Below are 18,232 nucleotides of genomic sequence, written 5' to 3'. Positions count from 1 at the left end.
AGCAGGAAAATCCTTAAACCAAGCAGTTCTTCATAGAAGTGTCATCACATAGGCACTTTCAACTTGTGACCCTCCTCAGCTAAGTGACATGGCAAACAGACTCATAACACTCTTTAAATTATATCACAGGTCTTTTCATTATGCTTTCTACTAGCTTCTTAACTTTCTGTGTCATAGCAGGCCTCTTGCAGGTTCAGCAGTCTGGCAAAAGTAAGTTTTCCTTACCGTTCCCCTGTGTAACCTGGGCTGCAATGGCATTGACCTATTGCTGCACCACAAGTCGCTCCGTTGTGGCACTGGCACTCCTGGGAGCAGTTTTTTCCGTAACGACCCTCAGGACAAGGCTGACCACAGACCACCCCCTGTGTGTGCAGTAGAAACAAATAAATCTTAATAGTAGATTCAGGATTACAACTTGAATGAACAAGGAAGCAAAGTCTGAAATGAAGGAAGACCAAAGAGATCTCATGGCACTCATCTAATGCTTTTCATGGAAATGCCAGACTGTTCTCCAGCTTTAAACGTAGAGCATGTTTCTGCACTGGAGGAACAATCTTCTAGGGTTTCCATTCTGGAAACCAAAGACAGTGAAAAACACTATCTCTAAGCAACAGTGAAAACACTTAGACATTTAAGACTAATTGATGTCAAGCTCTTCCAGATTTATTTATCAGGAGCAGTATATATCAAGACATCCAGAAACGCCCTCCAGTTAGTAGTGGTGTAGAAATCACTAATTGCTGTAATGTCCTGATTATACTACTTCATGATAAGTTGCTTTTTTTCTGATTAAAGGAAAAACTGTTTGCAATTTGATTGAAAGCAGCATATCTCAAATGCTTAGGTAGGAAGCCTGCTTCCCTTCAATAGGTTTTGAGTTTCTCCTATTTACATCCTTGGAATTACACCTGCATAGAGAGGGGAGTATCAGATCTTAAGAACATCTTTTTTCAACAAAAACATATTTAGACGCATTTCATCAGACAGAAGACATGCAGATATTTCAGCTAACACAAGATACCACAGAATTTATACTTGGCTACTTTAAACATTACTTACATTAAAAAAAACATAAAAGGGTTACACTGACAAAATTGTACTTTACAGAACTGGAAAAATCTAAAACTAACAAAGAATTATATTTAAATAACTAGTTGGAATGAAAAATCATTAAAAGTGCTAAATAGTAATTTATTAGCTAAGGCACACACTAGCATAAAATTTACATCACTGCTTCATATGCTATCTCATTTTTCATTAGCTATAGTTAGGCAGATAAAGGGAGTCAAGAATTTATGCAAAAGCATTTGTATTCTATGACCAATAATTTTGTTCTTCTAACCTAGAGTGGAATAGAAAGTAAAAATGCTCATAATCCAAGTGAGTGGCATTATTCAAACACACACCTAGAAAATAATTTATAGCTATGTTCTCTAGTTGGTGAAGAAATGACCTCTGCCACAGGTTATCTCAATATAACATCCCAATTATCACGAGATAATTAAAGATTTAGTAAATGCGGATTTTCAGTGAAAATGGAGATTTAAGTAGGAAAAGTTATTAACAAATACTATGGAGAAATATTATCTGCAAATTTAGTTAAAGAAATTATTTAGGCTTTAACCACCTTCCAGGGTTTTGATCACTTTCTAGCCACATTATTTGCCAACTCAGAGGTGGCAGCTTGGTGGCAAGGAACGCTACTTGCAGCTCTGAGGTCAATTCCTCTTTCCCTATCCACTAACAAAAGGGCAGAACGTCTGAAGATAATGTCAGTGTTCTGATGTCCCATTTCCATCACCATCATTTAACGCAGTATTTAATGGTTTAGGGTTTTTGTCATGCATACTATACATACGAAAACAGGCACAAACACCACTGCTAAAATATATAATGGTATCACGTCCCTACAATATCAGATTATATATAGAAATTTATGGTTTCCAGACAAGATAGGAAGAATGTTGCATTGTCACTACATGATTAATTTCTTTTGCTTCCTAGAATCTGATAAGGTTAAAATGGCAGTGGAGAACTAGAGGATTTTCAGTAACAGATGGTTTTGCAAGTATTTCATGCGTCCCTCATGCTAAAATACTTTCCTCATTACTCCCGGCTACAAGCAGACTGCATTTGCTATCCTCATTTGCTACCCTTTCCTGACTCTGCCTGAAATCTACAAATATGGAAGTTTTATATGGTTGTGTCGGTTTCAGGAAGTGTTTTTACCATCCATCCTGGCGGGCAGGCACACTCTCCAGTGACATGGTGACAGATGCCTCCATTCTGGCACGGACACCTCTCCTCGCACTGCGGCCCATGCTTCCCTGGGGGACAGAGGTCCTCGCAGCTGGGGAGTTGGTGTTGTACAACAGAAACAACCGTTACTTCAGCATATGCTCCAGTCTCCAGCCTCCTCTTTATTTTTAATGCCATCTTTAACTTTTCTGGCCAAAAGTATGAAACAGAGCAGTCCAACAAAAAGAGACACATGCTGAATACTGCATAGCATCCATGCAACAAAACTAAGGAAACAGACCTGACAATCTAGGAATTATTTATTCTTAAGGGTATTTCTTTCTACACTGGTTAGTGCTTATTCATTGTTACTGACAAAGGCAAACAACTTCATATTTCAATGAGATTTTCCAAATTTGCAACCAAAACATTTTCATGATGGTCATGAAGAAGCTCCTGTGCTACTTCTCGCGGCTTTTAATTGGCAGTCCAGATCAAGATGGTTTTCTCTCAGCTCATATCCAAATGTGCTCTGCAACACGGTCTGCCCAGCTGCTTCTCAGCTGCCAGCACTGCTTCTCTGTGTTACACAGCAGCCAGATCAACAGCATAGTGTTAAAAGCTAATCTAAACTTAATTTATCTTGTTAACACTATTTAAAATTTGTATCTCTACCCCATAAACAATATACCCCCTGCATACAAGGCACCAGTGTATCCAGGAGGACATCTACACTCTCCAGTCACATGGTCGCAGGTGGCTCCATTTTGACACTGGCATTTTTGATGGCAATCATTTCCGTATGTCCCTTGATCACAGTGTTCCTCACAGCGCCAACCTTTGAAACCCAATGCACAGTGGCAGGCTCCAGTGATGGGGTTGCACAAGGCTCCATTTTTGCACTGGCAGCGGCTGCTGCAATGAGGTCCCCAGTGGTCACTGTCACATGCTGAAGGAGTAGAAAGAAAAATTTACTGCACTTTTATAATAGCTCATGTTGTAGCACTGAAGACACTAAAAGTCAATTGTAAAAAAAACCCAAAACACCAAAGTTCTAAGATGGAAATGATTATGAAGCACATCCTCAGTTCTCCTTGGTCCTCCAGGATCTTGGCAGACAGGCAGAACTTAATTTCTGCACACCAGTCATAAAAGCTAACACTTTAAAATGTGAAACTGTGAAGTAAATGCAAGTTCAAGACTTTTCATCATCAAAATTCTTCATTATGACTTTCCATCAGTTAACAGTTAACCAAATAACAGTTACGGTTGCAGTGACTTTCTATCAGTTAACAGTTAACAACCAAATAACAGTTACAGTTACAGTGAGCTTCCATTCACACACAGAAGTCTTGCAAACATAAAAAAGCAAAATAAATGTAGTCTAAACCCATAAACAACTGTCTGAATTCCACAAGGAAGTTGCAGAGCTTACTCAACATAAGACTATGATTTTTTTTCAAATTCAGAATTTTCTACATGTTTAAATAATTGCAAATATTTCCTTTTCAATCTCGCAATATAATGATAGGGCAAAAGAAAACACAAGAAGTGTTTCACCAAGCAAGAGAAATTAATGATTCTATGGTTAAACTTCATCTGGATGTTACAAATTTGGTTATCTGTTGTGTTTTCACAATCGTTCAAACGCATCTTTTTTTTGTCCGCCTGAATGTGGTCCATTAAAGCCCTACAAACAAACCCCTCAGAGCTATTTCAGTATCAAAAGAAAAACCTTAATGTCAAGGAAGAAAACATGGGAGTTCTGTAAAAAGCCAGAAGATTAAGGTCACCTGGAGTTTAACAGGAATGTGCTAATCATATGGTTAAATGACCTGATTTTATTTTTATACGGTGCTGATTACAGCAATATAACAGGAAAGCCTCAATTGCAGCGACTGGAAGCCTGGGCTCTTGTCTTGAAGACTGACAACTATTGTTCTCCCCATCTTTTCCTGGGGCAAAAACCCAGGCAGAGAACAGGCAGTCTTTCCTAGAGTAATGCAAAGCAGTCCAAGAATCATCCTCAGGGTAGGAATCATGCAGCTACAGGAGCTGTTCGCTCAAGGCAGACAAATAAAAAGGGATTAGGGTCTTTCAAAGAATTTTTTTCCCAGGAAAGGTCACTAGAACATGAATCCATAATGGAGATATTGAGAGCATCTACACACAATAAAATACAGAGCAACAGGAAGTATTATGTGTATTACAAACAACCAGCAATATTGTCTAACTGACTGAACCATCCATCTTATCTTTGAAGATGTGTGTGTTTTGTTCTAGACTACACAAACCACACTGCTCTCTACAGCACACGGCATCTCATTAGCTGTCTGTCCCCATGACAACTTATGTTCATTCAAAACTGCTATATGTCTATTTTCAACATATCTACATGGAATAGAAAGTGTAAACTCACGCTTAGCTAGTCCTCAAATTATTGCCAGGAAATTAGCTGTTTTGAGATACATATAAATCTATGTGTTGGTGGTGAGATGTCTGAGAAAGCCACACACGTTGTGTCACGATTAAGCAGACATCCCTGCACATTTTTCCAGTTAACACATTGGTCTGAATTCAGAGAACAGTCTTCTTCCTGCTCCCAGACAAAATAGGGAATTTCAACTTCAGTCATTCCTCATGGAATATTAATAATAAATATATATATATATTAATAAATATATATATATATAAAAAATCCCTTCCAGCATTTCTTATAAAGAGAAGAATTATTCAGACTGATGGCCAGACCACAACTGTTCCAGTGCAGCGGCCAGTTAAGGATTAATCTGGCATGAACACACTCTAGATATAAAAGTTATGACTTCAAAAGCATGCTTTAAAAGCATGTACTGCACAGTATATAATAGTTTATTAGTTTCCTGGTGTGATCTTTTAACTGTATTTGCAGGAAATCATTCAAATAAAAAAACATTGGATTTCCAGTCTCACAATCATTCTCCTGGCAACAGCCAGGTGAATAACAAATATTGACTATGCAATTTATCACTTACTGCACAATGGTGATTCATTCCACCACGACAATGGTGGCCTCACCATAGTACAATTGCATGATAGTCCTCTATGCAAGGTCTGTCACCAGCCTATCATCTATCTGTGAGCTACGGGCAGAACTGTAGAGAAATTTCCAGGATTAATGGGAATAAATAATAATTCTGAATGAGAAGAATTTATAAAATATTTTACCTCTGTGTCCCCTGACTGATAATCAATAATGTTCCCTACAGGAAATTAAAGTGATTTGTCAGAAACTGATGCTCAATTCTACTATTAAAAAAGAAGAGGGGAAAGGGTAGAAATGTTTCCTGTGTGATTTTGGTTTATTTTTATTTAGTTTTGGAGGTTAAGTTTACCAACTATTACATCAGACTATTTCTGTTGCTTCCCAGTATTCAGACACTAAGAAAGCTGGGCTGGAAGTCGCACAGCTGCTAATCTGGTGGAATGGGATAGTCTTCGAGTTAATGACTATCATCAGGTTACAGACTGTCAGCTGGAGTTTAATCAGAATAGCTGCTCTGATTGTCCTGACTGCATCAAGGTCACAGGCACATGCGCATTTGCTAACACTACATGCATGCACATGCAAAAGTATCAGCTCCAGCCTCTAAACAGATCTGGAGTTGTAAATCATCTGTCTCAGCACGGGGCATGTGTGAAAGGGAAGAAAAGTATAAAGACAAAAGCCCCATGTTCAGAATGGCTTTGGTACAAGGATGATGCATCTCAGTCCCAATAACTCCTGAAAACAGGTGGAATCCTGCAGAAGCGCAAAACCCAGTTAGTAAACCAGGGTTAATTTTTTGCATTGATCACACAGAACTGGCCTAATGTTGCTTTGTTTTACACAGAGCACCTGCCTTACAAAAGTAGATTTCCTTCCTCTTTTCACATAAGTTATGTTCATCTTCAGCTATCTGTACTGCTCACTAACATCTGTACTGCTTCCCCTAACAGGGGAATAAAAATAAATGTTTAAGAACACTGTGGTATTAATGTCCCATCTGGTTGTCATTTTTGTTTTTATACATTCTGTTCATCTGGGAATATCTTGTCACTGCAATACACGCTGTGCACATTACACAGTGCTACAAATGCAGGTCAGAGAACTTCTCAGAAGGCTACTTGGTGAAAGCAAAACTTTGCCTTTGGGAATAAGGGCACTATATTGTATAAACCCTCATTTAAAATGAGCAAGTAAGACAATACAGATTTGCTATCACAATGAAATATTCACCGAAACTGAGTGCCAAACTTTAGAAACTTTAGAAACTGCTAAAGGACTCAATGGTGAAAAAATTACCTTCAAGAAGAAATGGAATCTTTGATGCAAATTGCTATCGTTTTGGGGCCCTTTGTAGCATCTTTGAAGATTTAAAGTTCTGTATTTCCAAGTACAATAACTCTGATGAACATTGTGATTGTGCTGGGCTAGATATGGTTTTATGCACATAGTGGCTGGTGACTTGCAAATTGGTATGGAGGGAACCCTGATATTTTATAGCACAAGGTATGAATTTTCATATTAATCTGAAGCACATCTAAAGAATTTGGTAACTCCTTTATGGCTTCTTATAAACAAAGACTAGATGTGGGTTTTAACTAAGCTTGTCATATACTTGTAAGGATTTTTTTCTGCCTTTTTTTTCATTGATTTCATTAAAAGGCAACAAAAAAGAAAAGAGCAAATAAGTCTGAGTTTATTCCTGACAAACCCACCTTGATCACCTACAATTCCCTACATCTCTAAAGATCTCTAAAGAATGGCCTATAATGAGAACTAAATGAAGCTATCAAATCAAGTCAAAAAACATTTCAGAAGAAAACTCTCCATACAAAATCTAACTTGCAACTATCTTTAATGTATTCTACAGTTTCCTTTACAATATGATATTCAAGACAAGACAACGGTTATTGCAATACTTTTTAAAAGATCTTTATTCTCTTTTTGTCTTTCTTTTTTGCTAATAGGGAGGTGAAAGAGAACAATGACAGCAAAACTAAGATTTACCTTTCTTGCCACCATTTTTTGTAGCTGTCGTATCTGTAGCAGAGATTTTACTGTAGCTTACACATCTTTCTGCAAAACGCACTGCTCTGTGTTTCTGGAAATATGTACCGTTGTCTTCAAAACAGAGGAGATTCTCACCACAGTATTAGACTAATCTATTTTTATGGTCTTTTGAAACGTCTGAAAACAAAATTCCCTACCACTGACAGCAGAAACAGAGTGAATGTTCCCTCACTTGGAATGCAACACTGTGAAATAAAAATTTAAAATAAGCAAACAGTGGCAAATATGCAGAATTCCTATCTCTGTGTCTCCTCAAAACTCCCACATAATTTCCTCAAGATAGGGTCAAGGAGCCACAGCATTTACTAAGTGCAAGTTGATTTTCCTTGCTCCAGCATGTAAAACAAACCGAAGCTATCTATAACTTAAACATTGTCTTTGACTGACCTTTCTTCCTTTCTAGGTTATCACACCAAGGACAAATCTATATCTTTCTAACTTCGTTTGCATCCGTCTTTGGCTTTCAGATTTTTATTGACTTGTCCTTACTTTGATGGCCTTTATGGTCTATGCCTAATCTATCATTTCTCATTCAGTATTCAAATATAAGCCCCTACATTTACATTGCCTCAGACATTAGCCCCTTTGTTGCATTTTCAGACTACAGTCTTCCTCGTCTCTCCTAAGGATGCCTCTATGACTTGGCACAGCTGCCTCAAGCCATAAAACTGCAATGTTGTCCTCCTTTACATCCCTACCTTATAAATCCTTCTTCCTGGGAAATTAATAAAAAGATGATATGGCAAGTCTATCAAAACCTCTACCACAGTAATTTACTAGTGATAATTTCTTTCCACATCTACTACGTGTTTCCAGCTTCGTGTCATATCAATTTTTTTTCAAAAAAACCACAGGTTCTTGGGCTAAGAGGCAACTTCTAGTTCTGTATTTTCATTTGCAGAAGGAGTCCACATATCCCCACCAGGAACACCCCTGAGGTCCACCAAGAAGCAAGAATGACCATAATCTACAACTAAAACTAGACCACTAGTAATACACACTCTTTAGAAACTATTTCAGTCTTTTGGATCAGTGGATATAAATAGACAAAGAGTAATATATCTAGGAGGGTCCACAAGTGACTTGCATTATCAGGGAATAACGACTACTAACAGCCAAGCACAGCCAGCGCAACTGAAACCATCGAGAAAACTTTGACTTCTCCAAAGCAGTAGTCCACTGACAACCTCATTACCATAAATCGCCAAAGGTTGCCCAGAGTTTAGCATCTGGAAGAATGACTTTTGTTCCAGAAGCAAGAAACACGCTTGCCTTAACATAAATATACATTAGTGGAACTAATATTTTAGGTATCTAACTGCCAGTAAGCAGAATCTGATGAATCTCAGTAAGAATTTTACAACTGAACAGAATAACTTCATATGAAAGTGGCATTTAAATTCATAGGTGAGAGGAGCCACTCAACTTCAACTCTGTTTCTAATGGCCTTGGTAAGGAAACACATAGTTTGTGCTCAGAACAGCACTCATTGATTCACTAAGCAAAAGCCTTGACAAAAATAAGATTGTTGTCACAAATCTAAATACACATCACTCTTACTGGAAAGTTTAGAGAGCATTCTTGAAACTACTCTCTGCTATTGCAATTTGGGTAGCCATGGATCCGAACTGGTGGTGTTCGTTTCCCTTAGGAAATTCCTGCAGGATAGGAAACAGCAATTCTCACAACTGGAATTTAAACCAAATAAAAGTAAATCCCTCCTAATTCTGTAAGCTATAAATACTCAAGTGTGTTCAAAATTTGACAATGTGTATTAAGCCTTTAGTGACATTAACCTGTATGTCAGCCTGGATTGCAAGCAGTAAATGTGGAACATGGCAAACACAAATCCCAGAAATGAGTTGAAAAACCCAGAAAACAAAGCCAGCTATTCTGAAAAGTACAATAAAAATATCCTTGAGAAAGCCTGAGATTATTCTCCATAATTTTTTTATATGCTCTGTTCTAGTCACCTCAGGATGTTATGAAAATAGATGCAAGTGCATATCAGAAAATAAATCTTTTTCCTCTAGAGAATACTTGTAACAATTATAAAATGTCAATGCCTTTTAGTAAAAAACTTGTTTTACCTACATCCCAGACAAAGAAATGCTTAGTAGTGTTTTTTCTCAGAATGCACATTCTATGAAATTTGGATTTGCTTTGAGTCTTTTGTTTTCTGATTTCATTTGTTATACTGCAGGCTTTTTACCCTCAGGCATATTTTTCATTCTTACTTTTTGTTTTGTGTATAGAAAGGACTGTATTCAAAATGCTAAGATTAATTTAATTTAGAGATTTTTCTTTTTTTACTTCATAAAAGCCTTTTGATCCATGAAGTGGAAGAACAATGAAAATGTGTTTTTCAGATCCTATAAAAGACTGGAACTATATGCCTTTCACATGCCATAAATTTCAGAAGGGTCTTTAAAGTGCTTTGGACATCAGAACACAAGGTTGGATAATGGTGAAGGAAAACTCACAGAGATGGCTCTTGGTGTTCATTTTTATCCTATTACTGAGACAAAATGTGTTAAAAATAATCACTATTAAAGGAAAAATTACACAATTATGAGAGTTTGGTTGTACTGTGTAAGACGGACTGTTGTCCACAACTTTGATTTTGCACAAATCTCCTTGCAGGACCATAAATTAGTCTTTTTACTTCTTTGCAATAACCGATGCTCATCTTAATTTTTAAATTAGCAACAAATGTTATCCTTCACATCCTTGAAAACCTGCTAAGTGAGCCACTGACAACGCACAAGTCCACCAATATTCAAGGCAGTTTGCAATTAAGATAATACTAAAAATACTTTTGTTCTGTTGCTAGAAAAAAAAAATAACACAGATATTATTCAAGAAATCAACTAACATAAATACCAGAAATATATTGACTTCAAAAATTGGTGAAAATCAGAAATGAAAAGCTTTGATGATCCAGAAAGTATTTACAAATCAATAAAACTATCACTATTTCCTGTAATGCCTTTCTTTAGTGAATCTCAACATTAATTAAATTTAATAACTCAGTTTTGTAGAAAACATATTTTTGTTTCTGCTTTTGCTTAAAGATTGGAACTGTAATTCAGCAAAATGCTGACTCTTTTCAATACAATCTATTAACTTCCATAGAACTTCAAAACTAAAATGCTTTATATGACAGAAATTGTACTAGGCATCAGAAAAATGTAATTTCAAATACATTGTTATATTGAACTCTAGAAAAACACAGCTGTTATATAGCCCTGGAAATTTTGATACGACCTGCTATGGTGATGCTACAGTGACTCTGTCGACAATGAAGGTGATGGCAGCTTCCATTAATACCTGTTTTCCCTAGCAGCCATGATCTAACTTGCTCATGGGTTAGTTTCTCAGCCCAAAGATATTCAGCCTTGTTAGAGAAGAAAGCAAAAGAGTTCAACTGGCTAAACAGAGGAAAAGTCAGTTAGGGGAATTACAGAAGTAATAATTACAGAATTAAGGGTGTGAACAGCATGGTGAAGACGCACATGATAAGAAAAGTCTTAAATTTAAGACTGTTTATGACTTCCTCTCACTTTTGCTGACAGGATGCATGTGACCATTTGGGAGCCAGACCAGGAGGTAGATCTGCATTACTTGAACGAGCTATTTCTCTGCATTTTCCATAAAAGCAAACAGCTCTCTGTCAGGATACTCTGCAGTTTCATTTGTGTGCCTAGCAGTTTCTCAATCCTGTGAATCTAGCCTTTCTGCCATGAGCATGTGGTTAAAACTGGAACCTATTTCTACAGCCAGTTGAATGGCTTGGAAAACTTAAGGATGACCTAGCTTTCTAAGCATATCTCGCCAACAAACAAACAAAAAAAAAAAGCTAAGCCTTGGTCAAAGAAACTCAAATCAAGATTAACAAGCTATGTCATTAGTATGTACAAGATGCTGCCAGGCACCTTGCCCAGTACTCGCAACAACAGGTCTGTTTCACTCGAGGTGCAACAGCATCTGTGGAAAATAGTCACATATCCACCTCTGCAGGGTTAATGGAAATTATGAGCTCCGCTGAGAAGCTGGCAATGCCTGTAACTCACGTGAGCGTCCCACACAAGCTATGCCAAGGGATCCAGTTTCTGCCATACCGTGCATCTGCTGAGTCCCATGAAGAAAACAGTGAGATTTTCATGGAATCTGTGAACTTCACAGGCACCCATCACAGTAAGGGAAATCTGACAGGAGCAGAGCTACTGTACCTTAAAAATTTCCCTAACAAGTGCATTTAAAGGTAAGAAGATGTTTATCTGAGATGCCAGCTTTACACATTCATCATAACATATTAAGGAAAAAGCCAGTTCTTTCCTCATGCTTTATAAAACCCTTAAGCCATATTATGCTCTAGTGCCATTTGTTCTACATCCACAGCCTCAGACTATAGTCCCAATAGAACTCTTATTAATTACCAACAGAATCAAATTACAAATTAAAATCCAGTGATTCAAATAAATCTCAGATTACTTAAATACAATAAAAATAGAAAATGCCTTTTCACTTTTCCACAAATAATCCTACCATACTCGTCATAAACCAAACCCATGTCATTCCCTTTTTGCTTCACTACTCAGGCCCGCTGGGGGATGACAAAGGCTATAACCTTTGTAGATGGGTCAGTGTAATATTGATTTTGGTCTTCTGCCCCTGCTCCAGCTTATTCAGAAAGTGTCCTATTGATTTTGAAGGAATTATTTGTGGACTACTAGGCATGAGAAGAAAAACAAAGTGGATGTCCTGATTGCTTAGTGGGGCTCCATGTTAGGCTGCATGTTTATCTACCTTGCACGCACATTCAAAACTGACAATCAGGTCCATATATCATGCATTTTAGCAAATACTGTTGCAAGTTTGTGAGCATTAAAGAGGAAAACCGCATAATATACAAACGTAAAACACGGTTTGATCTTCACATCTAGACAGCCAAATACCACTACATGTAGCAACTTTTACAGAAGACTGCTTTGCACACAACCTGTAGTCAAAACGCTGTTAAAATGTAACAATCCAATGAGACATGGAACTTAAAAATTTGATATAAACAATAATCTAGTTTGGGAGGAGAAGGGTTGGTTAGTTTGATTTTCAATAAAACCTATCTTTTTTCATTTTTAATCCACAAACACATCTATTTTTACCACTGTGTCCTTTATTTTCTAAATCTTATCCCTGTCCTCAGCCTGATTTATCTTTGACCTGAACACTGTGTTCAGTCAATAATTCTTTATTATGATAACTTATTTCCCATGACTGCCATCTCTCTAACCATAATGGAAGTGTTCTGCAAACGACTGATAACTTATTCCAAGTAGTATTTCTTTTCGGATATAAGTACATTATCATCATCTCCTCCACAACCTCCCACCGAAATTCACTGCAAGCAAATGCTGCTTAACAGTATGTTTCCTTTAACTAAAAGAAAAGGCCAGAAGGAAATATACATCTAACACGGGAAATGTTTCCCAAGGAGATATTACTTAATTACCCAAATTCCAAGACAACGATTCAAATTTTACTCACAGAAGAATACATGAAATTCTATTTTCCTCTCACTTGGGATGTAAGGTTCTCAGAAAGACAGAGAATGTGATGGAGAGGAGAGTTATGGGTTGGACTAGAATTAAGCACTGAAAGAACACAGCATCAGTAGTCTAATTAAATCTTTATCACTATTCTGCATAAACTGAAAGCAGTCACTGACCTAGGCTATCAGGAATTGGATAAGCTTTGTCACAAAAAGGAGTTAGTGGTTGCTACAAAAGGAAATGGGAAGTCTCCCAGAAAGTTTATTCCCTAGAGAGGCTATTAGGCCATAGCACATACTGATATGAAAAGACAGGGGAGGAAGCTTGCTGATTCAGCTGTTGCTACACAACACACAAATTTAGTCCATGTAATCAGTCCGTCATTTTTGGAGAGAACATTACAGCATTTAGGAATTAGTTTAATAATTTACTTTAAATGCACTGGGTAAATACAACTGAGAAACAACAGACACAATCAAGCCGGTGGTTGGCAGGTGGACTGGCTTTGCAATAGGACTAACTCTGTTCTCGGACACTTACAGATGAAATTCCTTTGTAAGGAAAATAATCAATCCTAACAGAGAAAGGCTAGTACTTTGGAAGAAAAAATTTATTCCTGCAGTTTTACAGAAAGTTCAGTGCCCAGGTAGAACAGTTGCATCTGACACATTTGCGTCCATGAAAATGAACAGGTTACTAAATCTGGAAGTTTGCCCACTATCTCACACTTCTGTGGATAATCTCTCCCTATGAGTCACAGTATTTCATCTGGTCATCAGTAAACATTACATCCCTGAGTGTCTGCATTAAAAAAATACTGGCCTGCCTTCTAATTCTTGGCCCTTCTCCTTTATTCAGTTAAGTATTTACATAGTTAAAACCTTTATACATTAGACATTATTACAGCATGACAATTTATATGTATTTTTCTTGAATAAATTGCTTAACCGCATCAACAAAATAATTATTTTTAAGAAATCTGTTTTACCTGACTATACCTTTCTGTTACTAAAACTAATCAAGTTGGGGATCATGCAGAAAATGTAGCTAAAGGCAAAATATGAAAATCTTCTACACAGGGCAAGCAACAATAAAATTCAGTGCCAGAAAGCTGAAACTCTATCACTACTGTCTTTCCAACACCATCCACTGCTATTCAATTCCATTTGATCTGAAGTAATTCAACATTTTTCTCAAATGTATCCAAATCGAATGGGATAAATTGCAAAACTCATGTCCCGTAGCATATGCAGACAAATATTCTCTTTCTCAGCCTACCCCGCTTCTCCTAGGACTACACTAATGATCTGAAACAAATTTTGGCAGTTACATTTAGCTTTCGCACCATGCAGAAGCTTTTAGAGGATCACCAACCTTCCAGAGATCACACCGTTCAAAGGTATATGAACAGAAGCTCCTTCAGCTTTGGCCTGTTGTGCTTACACCAGAAAGTATTTTTGCTATTGAGACTGCTGTGACAAGCAATCAAAGGCCACCAAGTGCAGAAGAAGCAGAGGAAAAAAGCTGCACGTGTATTCAAAGTGGACAGGTAAAGGAAATGGACGCTAGAAAATCCTATGAGAAGAAGGATTATTTCCAAAGACAGCTTAGAGGTTCCTGTCTCACCTAAACTGCCCATTCACTGAGTACTGAACTTCAAAATCTCATTAAATAACAGTATTTTCCCACTCTAACTTGTCTAGTGATACATGTTTCTCCTGCATCTTTGATTAGTTACAGAACAACTGGATAATAAGCTTTCAGAAAGAAAGCTAACATTTTTGTTGACAATTTCTTTTGACTAACACTCTAGATTTAATCTAGCACTCTGGACTGTGGTCAGTATTATACTAAAATTGCATTGCTAACCCTTTCAGTTTTATGCTTTATGTGAAACTTCTTTAACGCTGTTTATGAAAAGATTCACATGTAAATATATACAAAGACTGTAAAACTGATGTAATAACTTTTAAATGGTTCTTTCTCATGTAATTTGCTATTACTTATTTTTATTCACTCTCTTTTGCTCCAGTTTCGCAAAATATGCTGTCTGAACAACAGATCAGCTCCAGACACAGAGTCACTCTAGCACCTTGTTTAGAAAAAAAGAACTGCTTTTGTCAAGTGGAAAAAAAGAGGGTAAAAATACAACCGTATTATTTTTGTCCTACCGATGATCTAGGTTTTTCACAGTGTTTATTTTTATAGGAATCCCAAACCAAGCAAAGTAGCAGCATAATATCTTTGCAAGGCATCATTCTCTGGTTTATGAATTAGAATTTTGTATGGTCTGTTAAATTTAAATTATAGAAATGGTTTTTAATTGTTGACTAGAATATGTCCAGCACTTTCAAATGGACAGACATTAGCAGTGTTTGAAGTTGATTGTAATGAAGTACATGATTGTAACGTTAGCCTAAACATTACATTTCCAAAGATCTTAGAAAGCGGAACAGAAAGATGGAATAAACAACAAATTGTAATGAATAAAAACCCCCAAGAATTACTCTCAGAAACTCAATTTCAATCTAAGGGAAGAAAAACAATTAACAGTTTGCAGAGACTATTATCTTTGACAGAGGAATGGATACTGCACAAACACTCCAGCCCTGCCACTGAGGGATTTCTGCCCTCTGACAAGACCTTATTGCCTTACTGCAGCCTGCAGTGCCTGGTTTTACATGCAAGTAGTCTAGAAAACAGTGACTCAAAAGGTCATGACCTAATATTATTCTTCTAATTCATTTTCGTTTTGACATTTCGCTATGTTCTTACATAAAACCTGTGCTTGCCTTGATGTTCATAATTTCTTTATTAAGCTTGACCACCTGCTTGCTGGGTTGCATGTGACTGCACTCTCATGCCAAGCAGGAAAGGTGCCAACCTGCCCCTGCCTCCTGCTACATGTCCCCTCGATAGTCCTCTCTTGCTCTCCTCATCTCCTGCACGCGATGTCACAACAAAGGGGAAGGAGAGGAAAGTTGAAAAAAACTTGACTAGTAAGAGAGACTAAAACGTAAAGAAACTGAGCAGACTGGGAACAACTAGCAATGCAAGAGAGGAACGCAGAGGCAGGGAGTGGGGGTAGAAGGGGAAGTTACTGGAAGAGCAAAAGAGAAGGATAGCATTGTGAGGAAGGCCTTGCTTACAGGTTTTAAACATGACCTGTCAGTGTCATTCTTTACACGTTAGGAAATTAAAACATTCAGAGATTTTCTTATAGTTAAATACTATCTACTTTACTTCAGATACTGAGTTCTGTATTATCCAGCATGATTGTAAGCACAAAACCACTCATGACATTTAGTCATATAAAGTAGCACTATTTGCAAGTAAACGAAGAAAAATCAAGTCATGTAGAGCAACTTGATAAACCAGAACTACCTCCTGACTAGTGAGCAGGAGTCCAAGCATGGGATTGATGATAATCAGCTGAAAACAGAGGACAACACTGAGGAAAGAGCACAAGACAGGCAGAAGCAGGTGAAAACTCACCACTGGAGCAGTTGGGTCCTCCCCAGCCAGGCTCACACTGACAGGTGTTTGGAGCAATACAACGACCATGGACGCATTTGTCAGCACAATGAGCTGTCAGAGAAGGAGATAAAAAAAGAATTAAAGAAAAACTCCTAGCACTAGGAAAAAATATTTTAAACTTATTTCTAATCCAGATCTTTCATGTCTAAATATCTTTTAAAAGCAAAATAAACATTACTGTATTAATGTCTGATGGCATATCTTGAAAATACATTTTCTTACTTCACTTTCTTCTATTTCTCCTAAGTTTTAAGGCTCCAATAAAACCATATTTGTGCTACTCAAACACTTCTGCATTTAACAAGGAGAAAAAGTTGTCCACATTTGATTAAAAAAGTATCATAGTTTAACATAGGTTGCAAACCCGTCTGAACATGATCCTGGGCAAGAGGCGGTAGGTCCATGTGCCTGAGAAGAGAAGCTGGACAACATGCCTTCCACACATCCCTTCCAGCCTCAACCACCTTGTGATTCTCTGAAGCAAACTCTCACACCAAGAAAAAGAGGGGAACTTCTGCACGCATAAAAACATGGGTTCTCTTGCAACAGCATGGATGAAATACAATTTGCAACACATCAGGATTTTAATATTGATTTTTCTCAATGGTTGCGCAGTTCAAATGAAGCACAACAAAACACTGATGATTATTAAAGTGAGGCATGAGAAATAAACCATGTGAATCACTACAGCCTTTATTGCAAGTGCTAAGCAGAGCTGCTTGAAATTTGCAAGCATATATTCCTACAGTTAAGGGTTATATCAAAACAGAGCTTTAATTTGAAACTTTTTCTTTTCACAGATGGCAAAGACAGGGACTAGAAGAGTGAAAAATTGCCCACTGTAGGAGAGGAGCAGGTGCAAAACCTTCTAAGGAACCTGAAGATGCACAAGCCCAAGGGACCTTATGAGATGCATCTGTGGGTCTTGAGGGAACTAGCGGATGAAGTTGCTGAGCCACTATCCATCATATCTGAGAAGTCATGGGAGTTCGATGAGGTTCCCACTGACTGGAAAAGGAGAAACATAACTCCCATTTGTAAAAAAAATGAAAAAAATAAGGAAGACCAAGGGAACTACAGGCCAGTCAGTCTGTGCCCAGCAAGATCATGGAGCAGATCCTACTGAAAACTCTTTCCATGAGGCACATGGAAAATAAGGAGGTGGTTCGTGACAATCAACATGGCTTCACTAAGGGAAAATTGTGCCTGAAAAATTTGGTGGCTTTCGACGTTGGGGCTACAGCGCTGGTGGATGAGAGAAGAGTGATTGATAGAATCTACCTGGACACGCGCAAAGCATTCAACACTGTCCCACATGATGTTATTGTCTCTAAACTGTAACGACATGGATTTGATGGATAGACCACTCTGTGGCTGGATGGTCGCACACAAAGAGTCATGGTTAATCGCTCAATGTCGAAGAGGAGACAAGTGATGGGTGGTGTTCCTCTGGGGTCAGTATTGGGACCATTGGTGTTTAACATTTTTGTTGGAGACATGGACAGTGGGATTGAGTGCACCCTCTACGACACCAAGCTGTGTGGTGCTGTTGACACGCTGGAGGGAAGGAATGTCTTGCAGAGGGACCCTGACAGGCTTCAGAGGTGGGCCTGTGCAAACCTCATGAATTTTAACAAGGGCAAGTGCAAGGTCCTGCACCTCCATTAGGGCAATTACAAGCACAAATACAGGCTGGGCAAAGAATGGATTGAGAGCAAGGACTTCGGGGTGTTGGTTGCAGCCCAGAAAGCTAACCAGATCCTGGGCTGCATGAGAAGAAGTGTGACCAACGGGTCAAGGGAGGTGATTC

At 37.9% G+C, this 18,232-nt stretch overlaps 1 protein-coding gene across 3 annotated transcripts in view; it reads right to left on the bottom strand.

The window, feature by feature from the left end:
- Window positions 1-18,232, bottom strand: part of MEGF10 (multiple EGF like domains 10) — a 105,110-nt gene that overhangs the window by 48,110 nt on the left and 38,768 nt on the right. For all 3 annotated transcript variants that reach the window (XM_054055027.1, XM_054055028.1, XM_054055026.1), the window contains exons 5-8: window positions 16,381-16,473; window positions 2,941-3,187; window positions 2,230-2,350; window positions 226-362 (exon numbers count right to left, since the gene is read on the bottom strand). In XM_054055027.1, the coding sequence (XP_053911002.1) occupies window positions 226-362; window positions 2,230-2,350; window positions 2,941-3,187; window positions 16,381-16,473 (598 nt within the window). The remainder of the gene's footprint in view (window positions 1-225; window positions 363-2,229; window positions 2,351-2,940; window positions 3,188-16,380; window positions 16,474-18,232) is intronic.

Source organism: Cuculus canorus, chromosome Z, assembly GCF_017976375.1.
Source record: "Cuculus canorus isolate bCucCan1 chromosome Z, bCucCan1.pri, whole genome shotgun sequence".
In the NCBI taxonomy this organism is placed as follows: Eukaryota; Metazoa; Chordata; class Aves; order Cuculiformes; family Cuculidae; genus Cuculus; species Cuculus canorus.
This window is presented reverse-complemented; position numbering and strand designations above follow the sequence as displayed.